Source organism: Lepidochelys olivacea (assembly GCF_965140295.1).
Source record: "Lepidochelys olivacea isolate rLepOli2 genome assembly, chromosome: 11".
Lineage (NCBI taxonomy): Eukaryota > Metazoa > Chordata > Testudines > Cheloniidae > Lepidochelys > Lepidochelys olivacea.
Window position 1 is genome coordinate 28,055,922 of NC_140421.1, and position 15,016 is coordinate 28,070,937.

At 37.3% G+C, this 15,016-nt stretch overlaps 1 protein-coding gene across 1 annotated transcript in view; it reads right to left on the reverse strand.

Moving 5' to 3' along the window:
• The window catches only part of NEB (nebulin), a gene marked incomplete at its 5' end in the record, with an annotated part of 194,582 nt that overhangs the window by 64,547 nt on the left and 115,019 nt on the right, over positions 1 to 15,016 (reverse strand). The window contains 17 exon segments of the mRNA XM_084642730.1: positions 43 to 147; positions 659 to 763; positions 849 to 953; positions 1,113 to 1,424; positions 2,746 to 2,853; positions 3,081 to 3,182; positions 3,854 to 3,952; positions 4,226 to 4,330; positions 5,425 to 5,736; positions 5,834 to 5,938; positions 6,547 to 6,651; positions 6,895 to 7,098; positions 9,313 to 9,624; positions 10,393 to 10,500; positions 11,924 to 12,028; positions 12,231 to 12,434; positions 13,998 to 14,309. Coding sequence (XP_084498856.1) covers positions 43 to 147; positions 659 to 763; positions 849 to 953; positions 1,113 to 1,424; positions 2,746 to 2,853; positions 3,081 to 3,182; positions 3,854 to 3,952; positions 4,226 to 4,330; positions 5,425 to 5,736; positions 5,834 to 5,938; positions 6,547 to 6,651; positions 6,895 to 7,098; positions 9,313 to 9,624; positions 10,393 to 10,500; positions 11,924 to 12,028; positions 12,231 to 12,434; positions 13,998 to 14,309 — 2,808 coding nt within the window.

Consider the following 15,016-nt stretch of genomic DNA (forward strand, 5'->3'; position numbering starts at 1 on the left):
ATTAAGTTCAGTCAGTTAGATATGCTGTTTACCAAATCTTACATCGCTATAGAGCTTAGACATCTCTCTGGTGTGGTTCAATGCTGGAGTGTCATCAGAACCAATGAAGTGGCCTCTGTCAAGGTTAAATGTTTCTTTGTATTTCAGCTAAAGAAGAAAATAAAGACTGTGTTAATGACTTTTAGGAAATGAATTAGTTGATTGGTCTGCTTGTGAGAAACAAGCATTTATACCCATTTGCACTACCTTATCTGAATTATGTTATATAGTGCATACCAATCACTCTGGGACCTAGGTAAGTATCATCATAATGGTTCATCAGAAAATTCATACATTACTCTAAGGATATGAAAACTCTTGATTTGCAGAAATATTTTAGTAGGTGTTTTGTAAATTAAGCCAGTGTACTATACTGGCTTCACCTAGAACAGGATTTTTAAAAATAATTTAAGCCAAATGTATAGCGACTATGATTTTTGGAGATCTTAAATGCAAAATGTAATGGTACAGTAATATTGTGTTGCTCACTTATTTAACTTTACCAAACAAAACTGCTGCATTAATATATTAACTGTAGACCCCATTCTAGCAGTAATAATCAGGCCATCTAATAATTTTGCTAATACATTATTATAGTTTCCAAAAAAATAAGGCTTACATCACTCTGATTGACAGAGTTGATCTTCGCCAAAACAACGTCCGGAGTATCAACCACACTTGTGAAATGGGAATAGTTATCAAGGGCTTCTTTCGTATAGGCTCTCTGCAAAAAGAGTTGACAAAATCTTCTTAAATACCATGCACTGGAAATAGGAGGGAAACTTGTATTTGTGAAAACTTTCACTCACCTTATTTATTAACTCTTGGGCTTTCTTAACTTTCCTATGTTCCACTGAATCCAAAGGAATCCACCCACAACCCCGGATCCATTCCAGATCAGATTTATAGATATTCTGAAAACAAATGCAAAGAAATACACATATTATATAGACAAAAGCATGAGTTAAACTAAAGAGAAATCTTTCGGTTTTTTAAGTTTACGTGGTACAGGCCATGTACATAAACCCGCAAAGAGTCAAAATCACGTAATATAAATAAGGGAAATCACTTACATCACTCTGTAGATCATAGGCCTTCCTTGCCTGGATGCAATCATTCTGGTCAGGGTGACACGTCCATTCATGCAGGTATTGCCGATAATCAATATCACTGACCAATGTCTGGCATTCCTTGGCCGCCAAGATTGATATCATATTCACAGGAATGTTAATATTTGACTTTGATTTGTGATAAGCTGATTTGTACAATCTGTCATTCTGGATCTTGCCTGCATGCTCAAACCACACCAGCTTGGGATCATCTCTCATACTGGGAACACCAACATAGTGACCTCTGTGATTAACATACTCAGCTTTATATTGCAGCTGGCAAGGGAGGAGAAAAGATATTTAAATGTCAGCACTGAATACTGACCTGAACACAACTGAACCTTTTTCTTCTCTTTCTATCCTGTAAACTCTATGTTTTCTTTAACATCAGGAATAAATGGAACCCTATTATATAGGCAATGTGCTGCTAATTACATCTCAATTTTCAGTACATTACAGGATACATATACTATAGGATGAGGTGAGTGATAATGTTAGAATATATATTCCTTCCTCTTTAATGGCAATGCAACTATCTAGCTTAATTTTCTGCCACATTTTAAACAGGGGATACAGCAACTTCTTCAGCACAACTAGAACACCTTGCAATTACTTTGCTCACAATTGCATATAACCATAGCTTTATAAATAGCTTGAAAAAAAGAATTTGAAAATTGCATCAATAGTTTGCCAAGCTGTATTTAAAATTCTGCTCTGAGCAATGTTACTTGTTTTATTTAGAAATGTGCATAGTCAACTATTGACAAGCAATCACGTAATTGAATATGTGTTTTATGCCAAAATACTTGAGGTGTATTTGATTTTACGGAATGTTCATGACAAAGTCTCTTGTACTCCTAAAGATGGCCAACAGAATTCCACCCATTGCACTACAGGAAAGGGTGTATGGGGAAAAGGATAGCATCTCTTTAAGGAACAGGCTGGAATCTACAACCTGGAGATCATCACGGAGGCTCCTCCCTGAAGGGCTCAATTATATAAATAAGAGCAGGAGGGAGAGAAGAGTAGAAGCCAGACAGACTGTAGTCAGTGGCAGTTGCTCTCTCAGGCACCAGGAGACAAGCCTAACCTGACTCAGAGAATTGGGTGAGGATTGTAAATGTGGGGAACCTAAATCTGGGGCTGATGAACTGTTTATTAGAAGGGACCATGGTGTCTGATTAATGTGTGTTGGCTTCTCCTTGCCCTGGACTGAATCTCCTGCTGCTCTACTTGGAGGAATTAAGGTGGGGCAAACCTGCAGTGCCACAACAGGCCTTCACCTTTACACATTATCACAGCATTCGCTATTCTCTTGGACCAGATTCTGAGGCCGTTACCTATGTTGACTTAAAGGGGACTATTCATGGAGTAAGGTGACAAGGAGAGTAAGTGTATCAGAACCTGGCCCTTAGCTAGCAGTACCCCTATATTAAATAAAACAAGGTTGATACTAGAGACAGCTAGAGGGCAGTGGGCTGGAGAAGGTCACAAACAAAGCTAGGGGCTGGCTCCCACTGAAGCCTTTTGAATATAAACTGTTGAGGTTGCGGGTTTGCAGGGCCCAAGCAATCTCCTGCTGAAGTCACGTGATTACCTCACTTTGGACATCACCAGAGTGCTTGGCATGACGAAGCTGCACAGCATCAGGAGGTAAAATATAACCAGTAGATTTCACTTTTTCCCAGCTTTCCTTGTATAGGTTCTGTAGGAAATAAAACATGAAAGAAAGTTAAAACCAAGAATAAAACCACTATAACCATCACTCCTTCTGTCGATATGTGACCATATAAAATATTAGAAGCTGAGATTCTGACTCCAGGACATTCTTAGAAAGACAATCAGTCCAAATATTATACATTCTCCTAGTAAGTTATTAATGTGACTCCAAATTGTCAGATGATCAAGTATTTCCAGGTGGTGAACACATACCTGGTTAAGAATTCTGGCTGCCTCTCGGGCCATTTCTTGCTGTGGCGTGTCTGTTAGAGTATAATTTGACTTGATGGCATTCCAGTCTTGGTGGTATTTAATCTGCAAAAAAGGATTTATGGAATAAATGAATTATAAGGTCATCACAACATTTAGAAAATGTAACATCAAGACCACAATTATACATATTAAATGATTTATAAGGATTATTACTGTTGACTTTTTCAGACCCAAATTCACACAAGACACCCAACCACACAGACAGTCATTAAAAAATGGAGGAAGTTATGTGAGAAAGGCAACTCCAGGATCATGGTCCAAAGCCATGTACCTTTGGAGGCATGTTCCAATTTGTACTGGTGCAGAAAATAAAATGCTGATATTGGCCTATTCTCTTCCAGTGAGAGGCACATTGAATAAAAAGTGTATGGGCTCATATGCTGGCCTTCAAAACTGTCAGAAAAAATGACATTCTGCCTTCTCATAACTTATTCTAGCCATAAAATGCCAGTTTCTGTCCTGGCTGGTGAAGGGACTGTTGAGTTTCTCATATTGCAAAGTTCACAATGGTTGGGAGGGAATCACTCTTCCTCAGAAGCTAGTGCCTTTCAGCACAAAGTAAGTGGATGAGTTCAACAATACTCACATTAGTCCCACAAATTCAAGGAATCCACAGGTATTGAGCCAGAATGAGGTCTGGATTACCTTTTCTCCTTTTGAGACAAAGTCTTGCAGATACATTTAATAGCCCGAAGATAAACCAATATACTTACATCACTCTGAATTTCACCACTTTGTTTTGCCGTGATATAATCAACTCTGTCAGCCACTGGAGTAAACTTGAGAGTTTCAGCTTTTGTGCGGTACTTTCTCTGTAAAAGGGCAAAACAATGGAATTATAATCAAATTGTATTACAGTACCTCCTACCCAGATAGAACAATTCCATTTAGCGAGAGAAAAAGAAAAGCTACATGGAAGACCAGAATTAATTTACAAGCCAATGCAAGACGAATATAGTGGAAAGTTCCAGCTTTTTTATTACAAAATTTACAGTAAAAGTAAAATGTTGATGCATTTGCAAATTACAAATACATGCAGTTAATAACATACTTGTGAATATTTAATACTTATACTTAATAATTACCTCATTCAGGAGATCTTGGACATGCTTGACATGGTTGATTCCAACAGAGTCATTTGGCATCCACCCAATTCCACGTAGCCATTCCAAATCAGATTTGTAAACAGCCTGTGGAGACAAAATAGAATCCATGTCTTTAATTTGACTTTTCTGCTTTCTAGTTTCATAAATAATAGGTCTGACCCTGCTCGTCTTTCACTTCCATTGATTTCAAGGTGAACACTATTGGGCTTAATATCAATGTGATCTCTAAGTTCACCATATTATAAACGTGGTATTAAGTCCAGTAAGTAATTAAGTTATACCAAGTTCTATAATCTATTTCACCAACTACTTATATGTAGTGTTCTTTAATAGTGTTCTGTCTTTTACCATTCAAACCAGAGAAGCTAACTATTAACCATCTGTACCCTAAACATGTTTTTATTGTAAAAATTTAATTTATATGAGATCAATACAGTTTGTTATTAGATGGCTTTAAATGTCTAGACATTGGCTGTCCATGGCACCAAAGCAATGCATGTAATGATCAATAAATGCACAAGATTAACTGTATTCTCTTAGTTTATACATTCCAAATTATAACAGTAATATGGCACCCCAGGTAGAAATAAAGACAATTTCAAAGCAACTCTTGTATTTCTCAAGTGGTAAACATCTTTCTGCTTTTGCATTTATACAATATAAGACCATCTGATACATGCTATTGCTATGCTCACTCAGCAATTATCTAGTTTTTATGTCTTAATGCTTAATTATTGTATGTAGTGTAGCTGTAGCCATGTCAGTCCAAGGATATTGGAGAAGTGGCTCAAAAAGCTTGTCTCTCTCATCAACTGAAGTTGGTCCAATAAAAGATATTACCTTGCCCTTTCATTTTAAAATTAATGCGTTTATATTTACAGAATTACAGTGCCGGTGACCCAATGTTTATCTCAAATATTGTGCGTGTCTGAGTTTGAATGTGAGATCTTTTATGGACCCCGTCTTTTAGCTTGTTTGGTAGAGAGCTATATATACTTATGTGCTACAGTAATAGTAATAATAATGGCATAAAATTATATATCTACTAATAAAAGGCCCAATCTAACTCCAATTCAATTCAGTAGAAAAATTCCTGTTAACTTCAGTTAGAGCTGGAGTAGACTAATGTAGAGAAGGCAATATTACAGAAGACAAAATATGAATATTTGTTAACTCACATCACTTTGTAGTTGATACGCTTTCTTAGCCTGTATGACATCATTCTGATCTGGCAAACATGTCCACCGATGCAAGTAATTACGGTAATCAATATCACTGACCAAAGTCTGACAGTTTTTGGCTGCCACAATGGGAAGCATGTCCACTGGTATACTGCACTTTGTCTTCCACTTCTGAAAGTGTTTCCTGTATTCTAGGTCACTATGAAGCTTGGCTGCATGCAGGGCCCATCGTATTTTGTTATCTTCTCTTGCACTTGGAGTCCCAACATAGTGTCCTCTCTGCTTCTCATGATCTAATTTGTATTTATACTGGATAAAGAGCAAAGACCACCATGTAAATTACTAACATTTCTGAGGCTTTAGAAATGGTTGTGAAAATCTAGAAATGCCTTCTTTCCATACTTACATCACTGGCAATTTCTCTTGAGGCTTTGGCTGATTTAATTGGGATGGCATCTGCCCTAAAATCACAGCTCATCTTCACTTCATCCCAAGCTTCTTTATATAGTTTCTGTGAAGATAGAAAATTAGCCCATCATTTTTCTAGTACTTTCACATCTGCAATCAATTAAACAATTGTGCATTTAAAGTAGGCACATTAAAAACATTTCACTGTCACTTATGCTTGTGCATTGTTCAGCCCAGCTCTGAAGTAAATGAAGTCGTCTGTTCTTTTACTGCAAATACAATGCGGTGCTTCCAGTACTCTGAAGGTATAGCTTAAGGAATTGCAATCAGCACTGAACTAAAGTGAGTTTGTAAAGATCTAGGAGAAGTTTGTAAGTGCTAGCAATTGTCTTAATTCAATAAAATGTGTGGCTTCAATAATGCATTGTATTGCTAATATTTAATGTGATAGCAGGAAATTATCATGGGTAGCATTGTTAGTAGCTGTTACTTAAATATTCAAAAAAATTGTCTAAATACTTTAAAAATTATATTCGTAGTGGGGAGATGTTCAAAGCACCGCATGAGGATTGAACCTGTGACTCTCCCGCTGACTTCAGTGGGTATTCACATGGCTAAATCATGCGTTTTGAAAATACTGTAGAATCTTAAAATTCAGAGGATACAGATAACAACTTATAGAAACCTAAGAAATCCTACAGATATACTTACATTGCTAACATGAATAGCATTCGCCCTGGCTAGGTTGATTTCAGGTGTGTCTGGCGTCATATGGATCGTAGTCTTGGCCTTGTCCCAAGCTTCTCTGTATTTGGACTATGAAAATAAAAAATGGTGAGCTCACATATATTGTGAATATGTCAGTCCTTTTGTATAACTTCACAGCACAGTGGGCCAAAAGTCCACCCAGAATTATGAACACTAAAAGTCTAAACTTTTGGAATGCTTCTAAGGTTAATTTAAAATACAAATAATTAGTTTAACATTTTAGCAGCGAGGTTTTCTTTAATTATATATTGCACTGAAATAATTTTATATTATAAGCATGAAGTAACATACGAGGCTGATTTGCACAGCATTAGTCTTAGCAAGGAGAACATCTGGAGTGTCAACAATATTGGTGTATTTCAAACTTTCTACAGGCGTGCGGTACATCTTTTCACTCAGGATGTCCTGGGCATTCTTCACTCTCTTCACTTCCACAGAGCCACTTGGCATCCATCCAATGCCACGCAGCCATTCCAAGTCAGATTTATATAAGGCCTATGACAGATAAGGTCAGAGAGGAACATAACTGTCATACGTAATACCTTCATTATTTTAATCCATACTAAATAATGTAGATGGGTAGGAAAATACTAAACACTCTGGAGCTGGAGACAGAACTCTCTTTTATTGACTTTTATATAAAGTTATTTTATACTAGTGACAGGGTAGATTGGTTTAAACCAAAGTGATTTTAAGTCAGTGATTTTAAATCACCAAGAGGAAAACCTCAATTTAAATAATCGATTTTAATCAACTTTTCCATTTGTCTTTCAGCTATTATCTAAAGAAAGGTAAATTCTCATTAACTGATATAACCATTCAAACATGTTGATTTACAACTAAATAGAGCCTTTACACTAGATTTGGAACATCTTTTTGCTACCTACAAGCATACACTATAACTATGTACATTTATTTAAGCAGTTATATCTTAACATTTTCAGATTCTTAAAAATTTTACATTTTTAATATGTTAGAAAATGATGAATGATATATTGCTTGATTACTTGATAATTAACTTTTTGCTCATGATTTGTGTCAAGCTGCATTAGAATGGTAACTGGAATTTAATTAAACACATAAAAGAGCACATAAAATTTATTTTTATTCAACAAAACAACCTTAGATGTCATGTAAATAACCTTTTCATATCAAAACATGTTTCACATTTATAACTAAATGATTTACTAAACAGAGGAATTAACTGCAGTCAGTGAATTAAACTGATTACTTCAGGTCAGCCTGGGAAAATTTTCAAATATGCCTGGGTGCCCTACAGGATCAAGTCCTTAATATACTACATGACCTCTTGTGCCAAATTTATAAAACTTGACCTCAAAAGTTACATACTTTCCCCCTGATTATTTCTTTATATAAAAAAGTAGTCTTTAACTCAAAGTTTTTGATAGCGTTTCATGGATTCAGCATATTCATTATTTATATAAATGTTTTAAGAGATTATAAATTTAGGCCTTAATATATTTTGTATTAAATTCAGATTTCATTTTAAACAGGTATATTTTTAAAACAATAAACCTACTATAATTTAACAACAAAATCAAAAAATCCAATTTAAAATTTTAAAAATCATTGATTTTTATCAACCCTGCGGTAATATACCACAATGCAAGGATCAGAATTTGTGTAGTTTGCCTCCCAGGTATGCACTTAGTTAGAATGCTGGGCAGAAACAGCTTCTGAGAAGAGGGTTTTTGTCAAGTCTCTCCCAAGTGACCATATGCTGTATGGCTGAATAGCTTATCCAGAGGGAAAGCCATCACAGTGCAAGACCTATGAAGGTGGTTAGTGAAGTAAAAAGATACTCAAAGAGTCCTCTCCACAATGTTTGTAACTTAGCTTTGAACAACCACCAAGATAATTTACCAGCCCAGCTGCAAAAACTACTTTCCCGCCTATCACCATACTATTGGATGAAAAGGAATAAACTAATGATGTTTGCAGAACAGAGGGCCTGGAGCCAGCCAACATAACCTTAAAAGTAGCTGAGGAGTGGGTGGAGCCAGACGGGAGATGTATTGATCCAGACTCCAGAATATGCTGATTTGAAACGTAAACCTCACCTGGGGTAAAATATTCCCTCTGGTGCAGCTACTCCCATGTACACTGAGGGTTTACACTGCATTTCCTATGCTCATAAAGGGAATCAGTCACATTATTTCACCCATTTTATGGATGGCAAATTCAAGCAAAGAGAGGTCAACTGATTCATGGACTATCACACAACAGGGCCAGACCTGGAACCCAGCAACAATGACTCCTACTTTCTTACACACACTCCCTGCTTTCTTACAAATGTATTTCATGGACATTCCGAAAGTGGATATAAACTGGACGGGTAACGGATGCTGCATCAGCATCATGATCCCTCTGTAGTGAAGAGTTCATTGAGGCACAACTTCAGTAGAAATGTACTAATGCATAAAAAAGCACAACAGCGTTAGCAACTGTTCGAGTATGTTAAAGGTAGCCACTGATAAGCACTGTGGGAATTCACAGCTAGGACCCACATTTGGAAAAAAAATGAAAACAACCACTGAAGAGCTGCTGAAGGAAGGAGAAACTGCAGAAAGCGTTGAGGTGGGCAAATCCCCCATGATTATCATCATGTCACCTTGATGTGCCTACAGAGCCTTATATCTCAACAGTTATTAATGTGGCATCCCCACTTGTATATACACTCCTACTTACATCACTCTGTAGCTCATAGGCCTTCCTTGCCTGGATCACATCATTCTGGTCTGGCAGACATGTCCACTGGTGCAAATACTGGCGGTAGTCAACGTCACTCGCTAATAATTGGCCTTCCTTGGCTGCATAGACAGAAACCATATCAACTGGTATGTTGATCTTAGCCTTCGAACTGTGATAAGCCTTCCTGTATTCTCTGTCATTCTGCATCTTCATTACATGTGCAGCCCATGCCAATTTGGGATCTTCCTTTGCAGTTCGGCATCCGATATAGTGGCCTTTCTGTTTCTCGTGGGTTTCCTTGTATTTGTACTAATAAACATAGAGAGGAAACATTAGCAGAAATAGTCATGAATTGACAGTCTACATGTTCTAAAGCAACAACTGTTTATGAGTGCCCAACTTGGGAACCCATAAAGGATTTTAAAGGGTACTGGATCAGCACTTCTGAAATTCAGGTCCACTGTACAGCGTCTCACGTTGGGCCCCCAAAACCTGACTCCCCAAATCACCAATAACTCTGGAAAATGTGGTCCATCTAACTTAACAGTTTAAAACCATGATAAAAGAAAATTATTTCAGAATTCCCTCACTAGTTACAATACACAGTTATTCCAATTGCTTGGTAACGTTTATAAGCACTGCTACATTTTAGATTTTAACAGAAATCTTGACAGCAGTAATGACAAAAATAACACCCTTGAATTATGTATTGGGAGCAGCAGAAATATAGTCTGTACCTCAATTACTGCAAATGTTTGGTGGATAAAACTCTACAGTGTATTGCAAAATAGCTCTCTGAACCCCTACTGAAACTACTTTGTTACAACAAATGCAAAATACAATCTTTTGTTATCAATAATATTTTACCAATAGCAAATTTTAAGTTCTACTAGAAAGAGAGCGTCAAGACAGGATTTAAAAAAATGCAAATATACAAGACAGCATGCTGTTCATATATGAATACACAACAGCTTTGAATTGAGCTTAGCTAGCTACACAGTTGTCTGCTGTGTTTGATATGAGGATGAATAGGCATGGCCTTTCATAGAAATGAAAGAGAAGGAACAGAGATCGTACCTCACTAGCAATGTCTCTGGAAGCCCTGGCATGTTTGATAGAAATGGCATCGGCTCTTAAGTCATAATCTTTCATCTTGGCATCTTCCCAGGCTTGCTGATAATGTTTCTGTAATCAAAATCAAAGACACAATTTTAGAATTCATTTTTCTCATAAATCATATTTTCATTTGATCCTTACAGTTTTGTGGGTTATCTAAATTATTCCTATCCCTTTAACTGATAATTACTACACACATGTAATGATTAATTATATAGGTCCCAAACCTGTACTCTGATCCACAGAGTCCTGTGCCTACCTGCAGCCCCATTGACTTCAATGAGACTATATGGGCAGAAGGATTCCCCCACACATAGCATATTGCGGGAATGTGGCCATAGATACAGCATATCAGATCCATTCACACTGTGGGCCTGGTCCAAAGCCTACTGAAGTAATGAAAGGTTCTCATTTTCTTCAATGGTCTTTGGATTATGCCTTATATTAGACCCACAGAGAAGTCACTGATCAATAACCTCATTAGAAATTTTGCTGTATTTATAGACTCACAGACTTTAAGGCCAGAAGGGGCCAACATGATCATTTAGTCTGACCTCTTGCACATTGCAGGCCACAGAATGTCACCCACCCACTCCTGCAGTAGGCCCATAACCTCTGGCACTTCTGCTGAAAACTTAACATTTAATATGCTCTTATAAATTACTGTAATGCAATCAATATTAAAAGATTTAAAAATCACTTTGGAACAATTATTGTAATATTACCATTAAAAAGAAAACAAGGAAGTTGAAAATAAAAACCATGTAAGAATAATGTTATGTGTCCATATGAGGCTGCAAGAAGCAACTATATTCAAAGGAACTTTATTAGTATATAAGATGGAAACAAAAGAATGAAGTGTTCTCCCTTCTTCTAATTTTCCAATTTTCTGGGCCTCCAAGCCCAAGAATGTTATTCATTTTTTCTTCATGGTAGGTGAGCCTAAAATATCTTGGTCAAACCCGTAGGTTCCCCTTTGGAAGTTGTTATAAAGAGGACAATTTATGCAAAACCAATGTGCTTATCTTTATGGAGACTATTTTGTTTTCCTTGTCTACACATGGTGTATTAAACCAGACAAAGAAGATTATGCTGTAGATACTATACTGATAGGCTCTATTTGAAAACAATATACAGACAGGCAACAAGTACATGTTTTAGCTGACGGAGTAAGTTGGTGAACCTCCACGGGCGTCAAAGAAAAAGGTAAGAGAGGATAGAACACCGCTGACTCCAGATTAATGAATCTGGCCCATTGTGCTTCATGAACATTGGGCTCATTAACCACGTATTATGCTTAAACAAATCATAATTCTTCATCTACATTCTAAAATACAAAACAATTCAAAAAATAAAATTAGTATATCTATGTTTATGTCAGAACCAGGCAGTTCATAATAAGAATTCTAAAATAGGGCAGGCTAAAAACTACAGCTGTGTATGACAATGTTCATTTCAATAACACTACATATTTTTTACTTAAACATCTTACGTTGCTGACGTTCAGAGCATTGACTTTGGACTGCAGCATGACAGGCGTGTCAGCAGGAAGGGTGAACTGTGTCTTCTCTTTATCCCAGATTTTACGATAGAGAGGCTAATGAGAAAGTAAAGACAGCATTATTCAATTACAGCGTGAAAGATGCTGTACTATATTATTTTCAAATTAATTGATCTCATGGTATAAGCTATAATATATATTACTGTTCTCTTCTGATGTGTTTTTAACACAACAGAAAGATCCACAAAATTATCAGCATGAATATAGAAAATATATCGTTATATAAGGGCCATCTTACCTCACTGATCTGCAGAGCATTGATTTTAGCCAAGACAATTGGTGGGGGGTCAACTACACTGGTAAATTTCAATTCATCTGGCCGCTGACGGTATAATCTGTCATTCGTGAGTTCCTGGGCTTTCTTCACTCTAGTCACATCTACACAGCCTTGGGTCAACCAACCAGTGCCACGCAGCCATTCCAGGTCTGACTTGTACACATTCTACAAACAAAATTGTTCTGTTAGTTATACAGGGCAGGAATGGGAGTTTCCTGTCAGTGCCTAGTAAGGTACTGTATTACACTGCTCCAGGAGCAGATCAAACAGACAGCTGTAACTCTCATGGTCACAATTTCCTCTTGGATTCCCCCTTACTTTAGGGAAGACCTAATCTGCTACCTGTATAAAGTAACACCATTGCGCTGGCCAGTGAATCTGGGGGAAGAATGGAATTAAGGCTCCACCCAGTCTTTTTCCCTGGCTGCCCACTAAATTAGAAAAGAGGTAGTGACCCGAAGCAGGCTGCTCTCTCCCTCCCTCCATCTACCATGCTGTGACCAGTGATGGAGATAGTCCTCACAGGGAAATAAGAGAGCACAGGACAAGCCACATTCTTGCCCAGAATAAATACAAGAGAAAGTCAGACAAGTAGAAAAATAAATTGTATTTGTACTCTCTTAGTTTAAACTAAATGAATTATATCACCAGCTTTTATTTCTGCTTCATATTTACCCTGAAAGGAACAGCGCAACAAAAATAGTTGTTTTGGTCTTAAATCCACCACATAATGTTCAGTGATGCTTTTTATGTGACACCTTCCTTTAAAGGTCCTTGCCCTAAATGAATGTCTCTGGCACACCCTTCTTTGCAAAAGATAAAAAGCATCCAAGTGAACCATGTTACGAATTATACCTGATAGGACACGCACACAACTGCTGCGAATTATACCTGGTAGGACATGCACACAAATGCTACGAATTACACCTGGTAGGATACGCACACAAATGCTATGAATTATACCTGATAGGTCACGCACACAAATGCTGCGAATTATACCTGATAGGTCACACACAGTTCGAATCTAGGCTGAGGCACATAAACAAAGCCCACAACTGCAGAGTTCCCAAAAGACACTAAGTTTATTACGCTCGAGCGTGGTGCCCCCCTGCTAGCCAGGAGGGGACCCCGAATACAGATTATACAAAGGTTATATACTTTTTCGCAAAGCATGTTGCCCTCGTGCATCGGAAACCTTAGCCAATAAACAAACCCTTTTCTTATCTACCACCTATCCCTGCTTGGTGCATTCCTCGTGCTAAACCAGTATGTTAATTACAAAGCCATGCATCAGTAACTTTTATTATCAGGATGGGAGGCCTCACATCAAAGGCCAGGAGATAGGGAGTTAGAGACTGACAAAAACCAGATACTGGGAGTCAAGGCAGGCTGGAGACAAGGAGGAGGATTTTCACAGGAATGCAGTGTCTAAGGAACACTCCTCCTGGTGCATGATGTGCTTGCTTTTAGACAATGGTGGGCCCCAAACCAAAATGGAGTCACATGTGCTAACTTTTCCTTAACAACCAAAAAGTGCTAGAAAATGTCAGACAGAAGAAGGGGAAACATTTTTTAAATTGTAAAAATATTCCTATGGTAAATGCCTGGTAAATCATTCATCACATATTTCTGTCTTTAAAGGTTAAAATCTAGTGTGAGTTTGGGTATCCTCTTCCTAGACAAAATGTATTTCTTGGGAATTATTATGTATTATACTGATATACTCACATCACTCTGTAACTCATAGGCCTTCTTAGCTTGGATCACATCATTCTGGTCCGGCAGACATGTCCACTGATGCAGGTAATTGCGGTAATCAACATCACTGACCAGTGTCTGACATTTCTTAGCCTGCACGATTCCCAGCATATCCACTGGGCTACTGTATTTGGTCTTCGATTTCTCAAAATATTTCTTGTATTCTCTGTCACTCTGGATCTTGCCCGCATGAATGGACCACACCAACTTGGGATCGTCCTGAAGGCTTTGGAATCCCACATAGTGGCCTAATTGCTGGCGGTAACCTGTTTTGTATTTGTACTAATCATGCATTTGTAAAAAACAGAAGTAAAAGAAATAAAAACAAATGAGCATTTTCATCAGGCATCTAAATATGTACAAACGTTCCTGCAACTGAAGTTTAAAGTGTCTTTGTTTTGTTTCAGTTGTTAAAATGTAAGTAAACTAAAAGGATTGTTTCTTTACAAGGCCTCTCATTAAAGGCCAGATCCTGCTTCCATTGAAGTCAATGGGAATCTTTCAGCTGACTTCAGCAGAAGTTGGATGAGGTCCTAATTGCTGTAGGCTAGCTCTACATGTGTTTTATGGAAAGAAGCACATATTAAAAATATTTTTCCACCATGTTTCCAATCCAAAAGTTTCAGAGGGTTGGAGAAGCACCCAAAACTTCTGATTTCATTTCAGGACTTTACCTGAGCCTCTGCAAAACAGAGCAGAAATATTTAGTTACCTGAACTATTAACAAAATAATTCAACCAACTCTCACTATTACGTAGTCACTGGTGGCTTATGATCTACTTAAATTGACCATACTTGAGTGAAACTATTATTTGACATTTGACATTTTAAAAATCCTGATAAAAAGCAACTAAGATTATAAATAATATAAAATATACTACTCATTGCTAGAACCCTATGCATAGTTTTAAAACAACATTTTTGAATTGGCTATTGATATAAATAAATTTGTAGTGTTTTTAATAAGAACACTACATTAGCTTTACCCA